This window comes from Gavialis gangeticus, unplaced genomic scaffold, assembly GCF_001723915.1.
Source record: "Gavialis gangeticus isolate Ggan-Ray unplaced genomic scaffold, GavGan_comp1, whole genome shotgun sequence".
In the NCBI taxonomy this organism is placed as follows: domain Eukaryota; kingdom Metazoa; phylum Chordata; order Crocodylia; family Gavialidae; genus Gavialis; species Gavialis gangeticus.
The window spans coordinates 139,275,756-139,290,959 of NW_017729032.1; the positions used below are offsets into that span (position 1 = coordinate 139,275,756).

General features: G+C 38.6%; 1 protein-coding gene across 4 annotated transcripts in view; it reads left to right on the forward strand.

The window, feature by feature from the left end:
- The window catches only part of ARHGEF7 (Rho guanine nucleotide exchange factor 7), a 264,001-nt gene that overhangs the window by 209,944 nt on the left and 38,853 nt on the right, over window positions 1-15,204 (forward strand). For all 4 annotated transcript variants that reach the window (XR_002098888.1, XM_019524331.1, XM_019524330.1 and 1 more), the window contains 5 exons: window positions 1,994-2,140; window positions 5,612-5,698; window positions 9,403-9,481; window positions 10,788-10,927; window positions 12,369-12,593. Coding sequence is in view for 3 of the 4 variants with exons in the window: in XM_019524331.1 (XP_019379876.1) it covers window positions 1,994-2,140; window positions 5,612-5,698; window positions 9,403-9,481; window positions 10,788-10,927; window positions 12,369-12,593 (678 nt within the window). In the remaining variant the exon portion in view is untranslated. The remainder of the gene's footprint in view (window positions 1-1,993; window positions 2,141-5,611; window positions 5,699-9,402; window positions 9,482-10,787; window positions 10,928-12,368; window positions 12,594-15,204) is intronic.

Here is a 15,204-nt window from a genome sequence, read left to right on the forward strand (position 1 = left end):
TGTCCTCTTTTTTGAAACTGGAAATATGATAACCCTACTGGTGCAGGTTAAGACATCGCTTACTACCAATTAGGGATGAGGCTTCCACAAAAACTACTTCACAGTTAGGGCGGCTAGGAGCTGGAACCAACTTCCAAGGGAAGTGGTGCTGGCCCCTACCCTGGGGGTCTTTAAGAAGAGGCTGGATGCCTACCTGGCTGGACTCATTTGAGTCCCGTTTCTCTTTTTGGGGTTTTTTGTTGTTCTCCCGCCCTGGCGGGGGGTCGGGCTAGAAGATCTACTAGGTCCCTTCCGACCCTTAATCTATGAATCTGTGAATAATGAAGCTCTGCCTGACCAATCAGCCCCTCATGCAAGCAGAGTATCCCCTTGCATCAAGGCTTGTTTTTCTAACTTCTTCTTAATGCTGGATTTGCAATGTCATTTTTGCTCCCCCGCCTCCCCACCCCCTCCGATGAAGAATCCAGTGCAGCGCCTATGTTAGTACTGCTGAAATATGCTAGAAGAGGAAGAATGATCAAAAATCCACCTATTCTTAAACCCAAAACAGAACTGGGTGTTGCAGAGAGAGAAGGAATAAAGGTTTGCTCTGAAAAGTTTCATGAGAGATGGGGCAAATGGGAAGACCAAATAGAGAGGGAAGGACATGAGAAAATGGATAACAAAGACTTAATGTCTGTGCAGTTAATATATTTTCTTTACCAAATGAAACCATAATGATATAGAACATACTTCAGGATTGTTAGTTGTAGCCGTGCTGGTCTAAGGACATACGCAGACGAGGTTCTTTGGGTAAATGTGGTATCTTTTATTAGACCAACCAAATAGTTGGAAAAATTGTTCTTTGCAAGCTTTCAGGCACAAACGCCCTTCTTCAGGCATAGGCAGAGTCTGCTGGTGTTATGTCAAGATGTCTCCACCACTCCCACAATAACTGCACCCCACAACAGAGCCATCACCTTTCCTGGATCTTACATCTGCACCTCCACAAATGTAATATATTTCATCTAATGCACTTAATGCCCTGATGGAAAATATGTAGGAGAAACCAAACAAAAACTACATACCAGAATGAACACATACCCAAAATCTATCAAAGCAAAATACTCAATTACTTGTGGGTGCTTGGTTCTCACAAGGCAACCACTCTGTCTCCAATCTCTCAGTTCTAGTCCTCAAAGGGAATTTACAGAACACCTTTTGTAGACGAGCCTATGAACTTCACTTCATAAATCTATTGGATACAAAAAATCATGGATTAAACATAGACATTGGACTTATGACACATTATAACCTGCCTTCCATCTGATAACCCCCAGTGATCTGTCTGCATTTTACCAGCTACATTCTTCTATCATCAATTCTACATTCCACCTCCCCCCACCACCTACCTGTCTCACTTACTGTCTACCATTCCCTTTGATCCTCACTGCCACACACTTGCATTTTCACAGATCTGCATTTTGGCTTCTATTCTACCCAGGAAAGCACACAGAACACCAGCAGACTCTCCCTATGCCTGAAGAAGTGTTTGTGCCCAAAAGCTTGGAAAGAACAGTTTTTTTTTTCCCACCTATTTAGTTGGTCTAATAAAAGATATCACATTTACCCAAAGAACCCTGTCTGCTGATTTATATACAAAGCAGCTATATTCCATCTTTCTAGTTGGCTAGCTATTCATAGGCAACTGTTTATTAAAGAGGAAAGATTTGAAGGAGAATGAAGTAGTAACTGGATGGATAAATTTTAGAGCAGTTTTGAAGCTACTAAATTAAAAGGAAAAGCACTGGTATTAACAGAAATGTAAATTTAAGTAGTACTTTGAGCATTTCTTACAATGGAGTGTATTCAACTTGAAACAAATTGTCTGTGTCCTGTATCAGGTACTGCAAGCATAGTGTTGTAAATGTGTAATATTTCAGCTGACACTTGCTCCCTATAAGTTGTGTTTGCAGGCACACCACCTTCATAGTATTTTCCCTGTATCTAATAGGCACAATGTCAAGAAGTACGGAAAAGAAAAGAACTTGAACTCCAGATACTGACAGAAGCTATCCGCTGCTGGGAGGGAGAGGACATCAAAACACTGGGCAATGTAATTTATATGTCCCAGGTCATGATTCAGTGTGCTGGAAGTGAGGTAAGGTAGTTCCAATCCTCATTATGTATTTTTTTTCCCTTACTTTTCTGCTGTTACAGTTAATAATGAATGCTGGGTACTGAACAACAGACATAAAAAAGACCACTCTAAGAAGGAAAAAAAAAATCTAGACTAACTGCACTTGTATACTAGCTTGCCTAAAACTTATAAATGTACATGTTAAAGTGCTTGCTTCGATTTATAAGTACAAGCCGCGCTAAAATTTGACTGAAGCTTAGCCAAATAGAGCTGTTGGAAACACTTTAAAAATAACCTTAAGAGGTTGTAAGTGTTTCCAAAGTGCATAATTAGAGAGAATTTTCACTTTGCATGCTTACATTATAAAACAGTCTGGCAAAGCAGTTATTACCACATGTAAAGAGAATTTAGAAATGCTTATTTTACATTGCATCCCAGACGCATTCTCCCTGGGTTTTTTGGACCTCTTTCTCAATTGTTTAATATTTAAAGAGCTCAGTCAAGGGATTGAGTGATTTTTTTTTTTTTTTTTTTTAATTATTTTTTATTTTTGTTTTGTTTTGAGGGACAATAATGAAATATGACGGCTTTGAGGTCACTGAGTGGTGATACAAATATAGCACCTTGTATAAAATAAGAGAGGTCATAGAAGGGAATGATTTTCTTGTGGAGATCTGCATAAAGATTGAGTCCAGACCTTAAGTAGCTTAATTCAAGTTGGGAGGCTGTGGAAAAATGAATTGACAGTATTACAAACTGAGTATGTAGAGGAAAAGATGTTGTGCGCACAGGGCGTACAGTGTGAATTAAAAACAAGCAGGAATCTTACTGGTATAAGGCATGCAACATAAAAAGAACCCAGGCATACTCATTCATTCATACAAAAGAAACAAGCACGTGCACACACAGATAGACAGTCCTGCAAAGGTTAAGGTGTTACCAAGTTCTGAAGTCACTCAGGTCAGTCTGGTGGCCAGCCAGACTAACCACAAGGGCTGGAGTTAGGTCTTGTTGGATGCACCCAAAACTTCTTCTTGCCGGTGGCAAAGACCCCAAAGCCTTGTTTTTGTGTTCAGTCTTTATAGTGATAGCTGTCCATACAAACCTATGCATTCCACTGAGTCAGACATGAAAGTCATCCTCCTTGTCCTGTTGGCAGGCTGGGATTAGTAGGACATGATCCTTCTTGTCTGCAGTCTTCAGGGAGGTCATTGCTTGCAGCCTTCAGCTGTCGGGGTGAAGCATGATCCAGTATTTGGTAATCCTTCACTGCCGACTTGATGTTGCTGCAGCCTTTAACCATTAAACCAGAGAAGGCTATTTTCACCTGCTGCAAGAGGACTGTCTTCCTTCAAGTTGTCACGTACATACATCGTTCACTCTTTCGTTACCTCTTTCCACATAAGCCAGACATCCTGCAAACCTTACACAGTCATTTTCCTTATGCTAAACTTAAGTTCTAAAATCATGGGACCAATAGGGCAAATATATTTATGCTAAGCAATAGGAAATGTAAAATACATGGTTAATTCCAGAACACTAATAATGACTGATCAAAATATTATAAAAAGTAAATCATAACAAGATTAACTTTATCTTAATGGTTAAATATTTCATTATATAAAAAGAAAAAACAATATAAGCAATCAAAGTGATTATAGTTACTGGAATACTACAAAGATCACCCTAAACTAATTTGGAATAGTGGATAAATTGTTATTTTATGTTTTTAAAGTCATATCAAATAAAACTTTTAAAAAAAAGAAATATGTAAGTAGCTATGGTATGTATTCAGACTTCTGCTAAAGGAACTTGCTAACATGGTAAATTAAGTCCTTTTAGAAACCCAGTAAATGTGTATCTTTCCTAGCAGAACCACAAGGTCTGCCATGTGGAAGGTGAAACATGTATGTTGGGAAACAAATGTTCATTGGAGATATTAGGGTTGATCCTGAGCTGGTGTAGATTTGTTTAATGGCTAAGCAAAATATAGTATAGTAATAGTATACAAAAAATGGCAAAACTCTGTTGGAACATGCTGGCTGAAGACAAATTTCTACTATAGAAGTTTTATTTCTGCAGTTTTTCACTATGAAAACATACCAAGTGTTTATGAATTGCATTATTTCTGTTCTAATTTATACAGTTTCTATATTGCTGTAAAAGTTTCTGTGAACAGAGACACAAAAATCCTTTTACAAATGTTTAAATGAATTCCTTAAAACTGTCAGAAATTAATATCTGTTGTCATCAGAAACTTTCTTTAAGTTAGACATTTTAAAAAATTGACACTCATTAAATAGAATTTTTAAAAAGTTCAACTCCTTTGTTTGTATGCGTGGTGTTTTTTTGTTTTTCCCTTTGGCTTAAAATAATCATGAACTGAAGTGGGATTTAGCTTCATGGACCTCATAGCATTATGCCATCACTTTTTGACCATGTATAGAACAGTTTATTTCAATAGAAAAACTTGATCGTGTTATGAATCCTTTTATGAAAGTAAGAGTCAGGAAACACCAGTTAGAAAAACAGATTCATTAGGAAATTGTAATCTTAAAACGAGCCTCACTTGGTAGCCAAAAAATGTATCAGATACTAGTATTTGAAATGATCAACACTTTGTTTTGAAGTCAGTTGTTGAAATGGCTATAAATAAAATTCTGTTAAGGACTCTATGAATTTTAAGAGAACTCTTTCATGATAGATTATAGAATAAAGCACAAACAAAATAAAAAACATCTCCCCTGCAAAGTAAAGAACTTGAAGAAAGAGAAGTACCAGAAACTCCATGGAGACTGCTAGGGTTTTTGCTGTTAATTTTGTGAAAAGTGCCCAGCTTTTCCAGTGATGGGCAACAGTACAAAACCCTAAAATAGATTGGATAAGTTCTGTAGTGATTTTTGGAGGGTTCCACAGTGTTCTTTCTTGTTTTACTATGCATAGCCGTTAACGTTGAAGTATGTGACTGATGGGTGACTTTTTTTGAATGACAGCTTCTTGTTTTACTTATACTTGTGTACTTATTTATTTTGTTTCAATTTATTCCTCCTCCAGTTGCTCCTAAAGCAAAAATACAATCTTCGTAATGTTAAAAGTGAGCTGGAATAGAAATACATAGACATTCACTGTATTCGCTTAAGTCAAATTAGATAATTAAATATATGCAGCATGTAAAATACTCCTGTCTCAAGTCGACAGAAAAATTGCCGTTAATTTCATCCAGGATATTAAAATGTTAGTATATAATTCTCATGGAAGAATACAAGAGCTTGTTACTAGCTTTTTTTAAATAGACTTTCAAATGCTGTTTCACTCTTCTTATTCTTAAGGTCAAATTTATTTTTCTAAAGTTCATTTTGCTAGGTGTGTATCAACTGGTAGGCAAAAAAAATTGTGGACACACCACATTGGTGAATATCCTAAATAAAAATACTGAATGGGTCTACGGCCTTGTATTTAGTGAGTTAATTTTTTTTCTTTCTTTTTAATAAGGAGAAGAATGAAAGATATCTTCTTCTATTCCCTAATATTTTGCTCATGTTGTCTGCCAGCCCAAGGATGAGTGGATTTATCTATCAGGTAAAGCATTTGTTTTTAACGTAATTCACAGCCAACTTAAAAGACTCTTTTTTAAAACTTGTATTCATTTACTGTGCATGTACACTGAATATCAAAGGTGTAATGTCATGGTCAGTTTTATGCCACAGTAGTATATCTATGGGAAGTCACAATTGTCTAGTTAATAGCATGCTGGATTGTAAGTTGAGACCTGAGTTTATTTACGCTGCTGATCTACTATATGGTTGTAGGATACTTTTCATCTCTATGCTTCAGTTTCCTTTTTACGGGCTACTCATGTTCTTTGTAAGCTGCTTTTAGATCTGTGAAGGAAAATGCTGACATCATGCAGACCTGATACAGCTGACTGCTTACCAGGGTGCTGTTTGGGTTCCATCCACTTTTGGTCTTGGGCACTCTTAAAGCTTTCAGCAATCTGAGTAAGCTCCAGCATTCACAGTTCCTTGATACAGACTCTGACTGTTTCATCTTTGTAGAAATAGGGTGGTTAGGTCATGATACCCTATCTGGCTCAAGACTGGTGCTGATTCTGTGGACTCTTCAGTAGCATAAGCACACCCTATCCCAGAGCTCCAACCTTGTGAGGACTGTGAAGAGGTGAAAGGCAAACCCAGATAAATATGATAGTGGAAGTAATCTTGCATACAGACTTCATAAGAATTATAAGAACCAATCACTCTTTGACTAGTACAGGGTCTGAGGAAGTGATACTCCCACTGTACTCCACACTGGTGAGACCACGGCTGGAGTACTGTGTCCAGTTCTGGGTGCTTCACTTCAACAAGGACATGGAAAAACTTGAGAGGGTCCAGAGAAGAGCCACCCATATAATCAGGGACTTACAAGACGAGCCATACGAGGAGAGGCTGAGGGACTTGGGCCTCTTCAGCCTACAGAAGAGAAGGCTGAGAGGGGACTTGGTAGCGGCTTACTGCTACATCAGGGCAGTACATCAAGAACTCAGTGAACAGCTGTTCACCAGGGCACCCCTGGGGAAGTCCAAGAGCAATGGATAAACTTCTGGAAGGCTGTGTCAGGCACAATTCCAGGAAAAACTCCTTCAGTCAAGGTGTCCAGACTGTGGAATAAGTTCCCTCCAGTGGTGGTGCAGTTACCTACCCTGGAAATCTTCAAAAGGACACTGGGCAGTTGTCTTTTCCTGCCTAGTGGAGGGGGACTGGACCTGATAATCTACAAGGTCCCTTCCAGCCCTTATTCAATCTATGTATCTATATAAATATGTTTTCCTGCCTCAGTTTCTTTATTTTTAAACATTGTTTGGGTTTAGATTAAAATCTTCCTACTGCATTGTGGCTTCTCTTCTAGATCATGGAGTGAGTACTGCTTTTGAACAGTTAGTTTCTTTACTAGTTGGAACTTAATCATTTGGTGCAAGAGTGTGTGCCTTTGTCTCCTTTTCATTGCTTGGGCTTTGTGTCTGTCAGTCCCGCTAAGGTTTTTTAGTTCCTGATTGGCTTCACCAGGTGGAAGCAGTTAGCTGTGATAATCTTTAGTCAAGCAGGATGCAGGGTAGATATGCACCATTAGACTGACTAGGATATATGTTGAGCACAAGCTTTTGTGAATTCAGCTACGCTTCATTGGATGCTATGAAAGGACAGCAAAGAGCAGTGTATAAAGTGGAGTGTGAGATTTGAATACAAGAAGTTAGGACAAGAGGGGAGAGGAGGGGGATAGGGACAGTGTGTTCCCTGCAATTTCCCATTCAAGCTCTTTTTTTTACTTTTTTTCAAAATTTTCTGCCTGAGAACAACAATCCTGAGGTAAGCAATGGAGTGTCCAAGGAGGTTAAAGTGTTCTGACATAGGTGTTCATGTTTTTTGAAGTTGATGTTGGATCACTGTTTACTTATTCTTACGTGTAAAGATTGCTTCATGTGTCTGATGTGGACAGCAGACAGGCATTGTGAGCAGTTGATGGTATAGAGTTACAGGTGAATCAGCCTCAGATGTGCTTCTTGTTATGGGGTCTGGTGTGGCCTGTATTGATGTGGGGACACAGCCAACACTGGGGTCCATTGCAAGGCCTGTTTCCTTAGTGAGGACGGGAGTTGGTCTGTTTCTTAAGAGACCTGATTTGGGGGCTGTCTGTAAGCCTGGACAAGTTTGCTTCTATCTTTATTCATCCTTTTCTAGGAGAGGTTGGAGGTAATTCATCATCTCTGTGTAAGAATGGATGAACACTGATCTGAGATCAGCTGCAGAAAGACACAGCGGCCTGTGGCACAACACTTTAACCTGCTTGGATAATTCATTACTGACCTTAGGATTGCTGTTCTCGGGCAGCAAAATTTGAGAAACTAGTTTGAACAGGAAATTGCAGAAGTCATCCACAAACTGGATTGTGCCTCTCCAAGCTTGCATTCTCATGTGCACACTCCATATCAATCTTAATTTGCCCCCTTCAGTTTCATGATTCAGTCTTTAATTACATGAACACATCCTGATTTTTTTTTTTTCCCCACAGTTGCCTTACCTCAGTAGTGAATTCAATAGTTTTTATCTTCCACATTTAATGGGTTCCCCTAGGCCTCATTTTAACACATGCTGCTCAATCCCTGCATTGACTACAGAAGGATTAATTTCTTAATATGTCTCTGATGCTGTCAACATAGTATATGAGTGCTTCAAATATAAATGAACCATTTTCACATTCCAGTGAGCTGGTATTATTTTACTTCATTTTCCAGTTGTGGGGACTAGGGGAGAAAAATGGTCTACTTAATTGGGTTCTCATTTTGATATACCAAGGACCTTAGCTTAAGCATATTTGGCAGTACTGATTTTTAGTTACAGCTGTGGTGAAAATTTCTATCTCGTATACATTCTGTGACAGACACAGGAGTAGAATCCAGTTGCACTTACCTTGACAAAGGGACTATCTGTTTCCCCCCCTTTCTTTACCTCATTCACTACTCACCATCCAACCCACAAAACAGCTTTAACTATACAACACTAGTTCATTCCCTGAGTTTGAGCTGCCCCATACAGTGACTGAGGTAGGGGTCCTGTGTTTAAAAATAGTGTGGGGTCATATAATTGAAGACTCAGGGGGCAGTAGTTATTAACTAATCATGACATTTCATTTTATAGGTATTTTTTTTTACATAAACTGGCTACCTAAATAGGCACTCAGACAGCAAACTTATATTGGATATCTGTGCTACCAGTTAAAAATTATTTGCAGATTCTTTGATTTATAGTAAATAAACAGGGTGATTTCTTTTGTATTGTAGATCACTTGCAAGCAGGAAAAAAGGTCAAATAGTTCATGCTAAATTACTTGATTCCCTCTGAAATCAAATAATCAGCACCAGCATTCACTGTGGAACACAGGTGGAATGGGGGCATCTCTGGAAGCTTTCAAGGAGTGAGAAGACCCTATTCTGGAGTTTTGATATTTCTGGGTGATACTTGAAGCCTGTTCAGATTTCAGGCTCATTTAGAACATAAATTATTGTCAGTTAATAGAAAAGACTTAACACACAAAGCTCTGTAATTTGGTTATCAGGTTTGTGTGAATTTTTGCAAATATTATTCCAGATTCAAATATGTATTTCAAATTGTTGGGTTACCAATTCTTCGCACTTTTTAAATGTGTATATTTTATTTTTAAGCAGCTTTGTTGCATGCCTACTTCAATAAGTAAAAGGGGAAGCATGTATTATGACTCTTTTTTTCTAGGGAAAGCTGCCAATGACCGGAATGACCATCACAAAGTTAGAAGACAGTGAAAATCACAAAAATGCATTTGAAATATCAGGTAATTTCCATAAGCATCTCTATGTATATACTCACTTCTGCTTGTTCTATGTTACACAAATGAAAGCTCAACTCTACCCTGGATGTTCCACCTTTGCAACCTCCATGTAGTCAGGAAAGTGCAGCAAATTCAGTGCGGCTTCTAGTCTCCAGCAGGAGATGCAAACTTTGATCGTAGTTTACCCTTTAAAATACTTTGAAGACATTTGAAATTGGTATTTGGGATGTCTGTCCTTGCCTTAAGGGCTCCTTTTGGGCCAAGGTAGAAAGTAAATCTAAAGTCTGTACTGGGGCTCTAATAGAGAGCTGTCAGCCAAGAGCAATTTCTTTGTCAAGGGAGCTTCTGCTTAGCTATGTCTGCTAGCCACAAGTGTAGTGATACGTAAGGGGAAAAGAGGATTTCTTAGGTAGTTTTCTTGGACGTTACTGTTCTATAGATCAATATAACATCTTAAATTACTCTGGAAAACCAGTAGGATCCAATAATGTATAGCATATGAACTAGTTGTCTGAATTCTGCCTTTGCTTCAGTTTCTGGACGGGTTAAAGATGTAGCTCCAAGCAGACTGAAAATCAGAATAATCCTCCCCCACACACAGTTTTTGCAATTGGAGGGGCTGATATTGACCCTATATCTGTTTAAATTTTCTCCCAACTGAATAACTTTCACTTTAGTTTTATTACTGGGTCATAAAGCAGCCAGACACTTTCTGTGCTTATTTCCATTAAATACTTGATTAATGTCTTTGTCCTGGCTGGGTCAGTTGAAATAGAGCAAGTAGTGTCTTCTGGTTGCTGAAAGCCATGTCTCCTGACTGTTTTAATGTTCTTTACTTTATCGAATGTTTGGTAGAAGGGATTTTATAAATCTTTTTAACTTCTAAGTTAAAGAGCCTAGCTGCTCTGTGTGTGTATGTGTAGTGTTTCCCCCTCTCCTTGGACAAGACTTGTCAGTCTATTTCCTTCTAATGCTAGACCCACTGTTTATGAATTTTATTTAAGAAAGATTGCAGACTGGCCTATATTTTTGTGACAGACAGCTAAATCAAATCTCTCATCACAGTAAAGAAAGAATGAAACATTATTGCTTTGCTGAATTGGGCATGTTATAAATAGGTAAGTTCAGAGGATCTTGATCAGTTAATCAAAGGCTTTATCTGATATAGTGTTCACAATAGCTGGAGACTGGGTTTGATAACTCAGGAGGTTCCTGTCAGTCTCATGTTCCTTATTAATTTTGTGTTGGTAGATAACTGGGTTGTTTTTTTGTTTTTTTTTTTTTCAAGCTTGTGCTTTCTTTCATCTAGGAAATATGATTGAACGGATATTAGTATCATGTAACAACCAACAAGATTTGCATGAATGGGTGGATCATCTGCAAAAGCAAACCAAAGTTACAACTGTTGGGAATCCCACTATTAAACCTCATTCTGTGCCGTCTCACACAGTAAGAAATATATTATTAATCTAAAACAAACCATCAGTATAATGCATTTCTTTTGAGATTTTTAAGGGAGTGTATTTCAAGATAATAAAATTATTCCATTTTTGCCATTAACAGGAAGTTACAGATTACGTCTTGGATTTTGTCTTTCTTTTTCTTGTTCTATGCCTGATTGTGTCTAATATTATCCTTTAAGTACCCTGAGAACAATAGGTTCTCTTACTGACTTGATTGGAAGAGTAAGTTTAACAGGGTATGTCTACACAAGATGCTTTACTGTGCATTAGACTAATTTAATATGCAGTAAAGCATCACTGTCTACATGTATGCAGCAATTACTGCGCAGTAGATGAATCTAATGTGCCATTTTCTAGTACCTGTAGATGCAGGTACTAGAGATCAGTGCATTAATATGCCCAAGCGCATGTCTAGATGCTGACTGGGAGCAAATTGCCAGTCAGCCTATGTGGCGGGGGGCAGTGGGGCAGGGAGAGCTGTCCCAGGTTGGCAGAACATTGCCTCCCAGCCACATGGAGATTGGGACACGACCTGATCTCCACGTGGCCAGTAGTCAGATGCCCAGCAGCCGGAACAGTTCTCCCTGCCCTGTGGAGATTGGGACAGGTCCTAATCTGCACTGGGCTGGCAGGCAGCTGCCTGCCAAGCTGGGACAACTCCCCCTGCCCTCTGAGCCCACCCTGATTTTTCCCTGTGCCAGGTAGGGAGTTACCTGTCAACCTGGGACAGCTCCCCTCCCATCCCACATAGCTCCAGGTTGCCACCAGAGCTGGAATAACTAGGGGTTGGCACCCAGGAGAGCCTGGAGGTTCCCTTGGCTGCTTCTAGTGGACAGAGCAAGGCAGGAGCTGTTCCTGTTGGGCACAATTTTCTCCCAGCATGGGTGCACATGTAGACGTGCACCCAGGAGTGCTTTAATGATCCTAATTCTTCTATGGTGAATATTCAGGTGTATTAATTGCACATGTAGATGTGCCCACAGTCAAGTCTTCACAAATCAATTTAGAATAGTCATCCTCAGGATGCTAAGTAAATTACCCAAACTGAATGGTTCTTTTGGATTCACTTTTTAAAATTTAAGTATATCAGTGACGACCTTAGGGAGATTCTAGTTGTTTTGGTTCAAGAGCAGGTTAGATGAACACTCAACTGGGTGGTTTATTCAGGGATTATCTTGCATTGAGAGGGGGCTGAGCTAGATGACCTTGAGGTCCCTTTGAGCCCCACTTTTCTATGATTCCTATGTGCTTGTTCAGTGCTACTAAGTAAGAGCTTATTGAAATAAATTTATCTTCTGTTATGTAAATAATAGAAGTGTTAAGTAGCTGATTTAAAATGACCTTTATCCAGTTTTGATTTTTTTTCTTTAATATGAAATCATGTTTCTCTTTCTTCTCCCTGCCTTGAATCTCTGTACATTTGGCAGCTTCCCTCCCATCCAGTAACACCATCCAGCAAACACGCAGACAGCAAACCGATACCGCTGACCCCTGCTTACCACACGCTTCCACATCTTTCGCATCATGGGACTCCACATACTACTATAAACTGGGGACCCCTGGAGCCTCCTAAAACTCCCAAACCTTGGAGCTTGAGCTGTTTACGACCTGCACCTCCGTTACGGCCGTCAGCAGCTCTCTGTTATAAAGAGGTGAGGTGCTAGAGCCTAGAAATACAGAACTATGATGAAAGGTATAACCGTTCTTTTCCATATGGCAATCTTGAATAGTGCTGGGGGGAGGGAGGGCATGAATCATTTTGGTAAGCACTGAAATGTGGAAATAGCTTGGTGCTTTTACTCTATTAATGGTCTTATTTAAGCTAAGAGGTTTTTTTCATTGGAAATCCTCTCCATTCATGCATTTTAATGAGTTTTGGGGGTTTCCTTCCAGCTTTTATTCCACTCCAAGCACTGTGTCAAATAGGATAGGGGAAAAACACTATGTAGTGTAGGGATATACTGCATCTCCATATAATGTTGAACATTTGCAATGGATGATATGACCAGATTTTTTTTCAATAGTAAGCTATTGTTTACATATGTACAAATTAGCACTTGAAATTTCATCCTAGAATTTTTTTCATCTGGGAGTCTTCATGCTCAAATGAGACTGATGTTTGATATCACCACCTTGAGAGAGAGTTTATTTGAAATGTAAAAGTCCTTTTTGATTATCATGAATTTTATAGGAGAATGTAACAGTTCTCGTCTCCAACACCATTGCCTCACACCCTTTAATGTAACAGGTTATTGTCTGTTTTCTGAAATAAATAGTTTGTATTTCTCATTTATCTACAAAAGGATAACAATTGTAGTCTGATTGTTCTTGTTGATACATTCTGCTACTCAGTAAGCCAGTAAAATGTCTAATATTTTGTTTGTTGAATTTATTGTGCATATATTTTAATACCTGAATACACCACAGGAAGCAGTGTCTACTAATTAGAAACAGATTCTGTTACTGACTTACTGTGAAACTGCAGGCAAATGACAGTTGCTTTCTCTCCATTCCTCGATTATTAAATAGGCAAACACTGCTTTTTCACATCTTGAATCAAATAGGATAAAGGAAAGATACCTTTTATAACCAAAGTATCATTGGTCAGTCATGATCATATTAATGAAGAAGCAGAGTGAGTGATTTCCTCATCATGTTGAAATCCTCTGATGAAATGTATTATAAAAAGAATAGTATTACATATATGGTAGAGAAATCAGGCAGAGAGCATGGATTGTATGAATGCAGAGAAGTCTAATACTTTGAAGAGTAAAGGTAGAGTAGTGTAATCTTATATTTAGACACAATATTAAACTTTTGTACAAAAGCTTGTCTCGTAGACTGTATTGTGATTTTGATTTTCATGTTAGGAACTAAGTCCCTACAGGAAGGAAACATGCATATGTCCAAATGTGTTGAACATGCATGTGTGAGCTATGGGTAAGAAAATGTATTTTTGCAGACATGGATATTGCAGTCTTTTATTTTTGGTTTGTTTGTTTTTTATTTTTGTAATTTAGATGTGAAGTGTTTAGGGTGAGTCCTTTTGCCCTACAGTTGAGACCAAAGAAATTCCCTAGGGGAAGAAAACAAAAAAGATGTATAAAATGATAATGACCTAGTTGAAAGTTAAACATCTTGGTTTTAGTTGCTGGATTAGTTTAGTTTATTCACTAGTGGTTCACTTTCATTTCCTCAGTGAAATACCATATAATTTCTTGTATACATTGTATACTTTTTCCCCTCCTCCTTCCCTGCTCCCCCCCCCCCCCCAAAAAAAAAAAAAAAAAGAGTATGCGTATTATGCTGGGAAGCTGATTTTCTGTGTGTTAGAAAGACCCTGCTTTGATTCCTGCTCCATGATGCAGCAGCTGTTGTGTTAGTGTTTAGGAGCTGAGGTAGTTAATAGACTTAATGGCTTATTGTTCTTCACTCCAAGGGGGAGTGTTAATGATTGTCTTTCCTTTTTAATTATTTTGAGGTTCTGCTAATCAGTCTAACCTTTCTTAAGGCAATTTTGCTGTCTGGTAGCAGTTGCTGGTTAAATCTCCTCCTATGCAACAGCCTTGGAGACGCTTCAGTTCTTTTCAGAATTGTAGATTCACCGTTGGAGACCAGCCTTCAGCAGCAGCTAAGGTTCTAGAGAGGAAGAGTGAGCTTGAAGTTTAGGCCCTGTTCCTGCTACATGCAGCCATAAGTTTGAAGAAAAACCTTTTTTTTTTTTTTCATTCCGTCTTTCAAATACAAGGTGCACATTATATTCAGTGGTGTGTTTGGATATGAAAAATATAGTATGTTAACTTCTTTCATACTTTGATATATACAATCCTTAAACGTGTGAATTTCGCTTGCCTTTACAGTGTTTTGTACATAACTGAATGTTTGAAACCTATCTTCATTAGTTGTTGTCATTCACCTTTTCACTTTCTTGTTCTACATATTTATAATATCTTATATTCTGAAGGTAACAGGTAGACCAGTATATTTTAATATTCCTGTAAATTAGCATGACTGCCATATAGAACAGAGCATCTTTGTTGCTGTATTTATTTTGCTTTTAAGTCCCTCTTTACCAAGCTAAACTGGCATAAAGAAACGGATGTACATAATTCACTAACCTTTCTTGTTACCATTGGTGCGATTTGGTTACCCTGTGCACCCCCTGGAAGTGCCAGCTGTGAAACTGGAAGTGCTGGTGGAAGTGTACTTCCGGTTTTGCTGCTGGCTTGGTGATCGGCTGCTGGGTGACCCCCACCTCCCCCC